This window comes from Camellia sinensis, chromosome 1 (assembly GCF_055761805.1).
Source record: "Camellia sinensis isolate YWXY chromosome 1, ASM5576180v1, whole genome shotgun sequence".
Classification (NCBI taxonomy): Eukaryota; Viridiplantae; Streptophyta; class Magnoliopsida; order Ericales; family Theaceae; genus Camellia; species Camellia sinensis.
The window spans coordinates 178,444,923-178,446,841 of NC_138961.1; the positions used below are offsets into that span (position 1 = coordinate 178,444,923).

Genomic DNA, 1,919 nt, shown 5'->3' on the forward strand with positions numbered 1-1,919 from the left:
ACATCTCGTATGGAGTCCATGCAAAGACATCGAGGTTGCTCAGTAGAAAAGATATTAGTTGCTGTCGATCGGCCTGATTCAAGGAGGCGCCGACCATGAAGAACTTGTCTGGGCTTCCATCAATTTGAATTTGTTCTAAGTCTTCTGTTGCTTTTTCATTTGGGAGCTGCCCAACATCATCGAGGCTTTCTTGATTCGGCAACTCAATGGAATTCACTTATAGTGCCTTTGGCGTTTTCTCCGCAAGGAGGTAACATGCTTTTGTCGATTTCTGGGAGTCGCAGATTTGCTCAATGCCGCGTTATGTCGGGAAGCGGAGTAGTTAATGATAGGTGCTGGGCACGGCTCGCATAGTATGCAACCAGGACCATCCCATGATTAGATTATACGGCGATAGCAGCTTGACGACCAAGAATCCCACATCCACTGTTCGAGAACCTGCTCGAATGGGCAGTCGGATCTTTCCCAATGGGTATTCTAGATTGGCATTAAAGCCGAATAGTGGATAAGGGGCCGGGGAGAGATCCGATTCAGAGAAGCCAAGTTTGGTGAATGTCCTGTAGTATATAATCTCCGAAGTGCTCCCCGGATCGATGAGTACGCGTTCAACTGTGAATCGATTTACGCGTAACTCGATTACCAAGGGATCAATGTAGGGCAGTGTTACTCTGGCCAAATCCGAATCATCGAAAGTGATAACCTTGGCTTCAAGGGGCCGTTCAGCCAGAGAGTTGCTCATGATGGTTACATTTCGACTTAACCGTGTGTACCTCTGATGAGATTGGCATGCTGTATATCATGTGGATTGCGTGAAGCAAATGTGAATCCTGTGTCGAGGCTATTACTTTGGCTGGGTTGCCTTTTTGGACATACTGTTGTAGCTGGCCATCTTGTGCCAATTTCCCGTCGTGCGAGGTGAATGACGGTGCTATGAATTCCTGGGATAGCACCGCCCTTGAAATCTGTCGTACAGAAGGATTGTGTCGATTGTCATCCGAGCTGTTTCTTTTTCGCTTGGGCCTTGTACGGGGAATCTCTTCAGGAGAACTGGAAATTGCAGATCGTCCCTTCTTCTTGGGCCTCGAGGATAATGAGTCGGAGTTGCTATCAGTATCTTGTTGTCGGGCTCGAGATCGTCGACCATCTGCTTTTGAAGATCGTTTCAGATTTGGGCACGCAGCTTGCGCGGACTTCATCATTTCCAAGGCCAAATTTTCACGAAGACGTTCGTTTTCAGCGATCATGCTTTCCAACCTCTGTTCGTTTTGCTTCGCTTGTTCTATGATCGCCCGTATTATCTCATGCTCCGAAGTCTAGGGTGAGGCGAAATTCAGGGCACGTCTTGCGGTGATAGTCTCTGTTCCAAGCAAGTTTGTTGGAGTGGTTTCATCTTGAGGTATGGGGTTGATAGTGACTGTCGGAGGATCTTTCGTCACGTTCGCCATGGATGTGCTTGAGTATTCCCACAAACGGCACCAATTGTGGGGATGTGGTTTGGAAATACTCTTCAGGATCCTGGAAAACGCTCGTGATCCTCTTCTGGTCACCTGAAAAAGAATAAACACTCCGGTTAGGGGTGCCAGAATTAGCACTCCGACGGGCAAGTTAGTATCTACACTCGGGGAAGCTTGTATTCTAAGTTAAGCACAGTAATTCTCACATACCTCTTTCTGGCTGATGTTTCTCCTATTTATATCTTTTCTTCTTTGGGTCTGGGGATTAGATCCCTTTCCCACCTCGTATTTGGCACATTTTATGATTGTCTGATCTTCACTCGGCCCCTTGCTCAATCGGTTATTTGGCCGAGTAGGGTTGGATTTGAGCTTTCGGGCCCATTGCCGAGTGCTTCAGAATATCGACTCTCCCAGGTTTGATTCTCCAGAATCTCTATGACTCCCAATAATCAGCTCCCATACCAA

At 47.3% G+C, this 1,919-nt stretch overlaps 1 protein-coding gene across 1 annotated transcript; it reads right to left on the reverse strand.

The window, feature by feature from the left end:
• Window positions 1-322: 322 nt before the first annotated feature.
• Window positions 323-739, reverse strand: LOC145821077 (uncharacterized). Its single transcript, XM_082917673.1, has one exon. The coding sequence runs from the start codon at window positions 737-739 to the stop codon at window positions 323-325; it is 417 nt and encodes a 138-aa protein (XP_082773799.1).
• Between the last annotated feature and the right edge of the window lie 1,180 nt (window positions 740-1,919).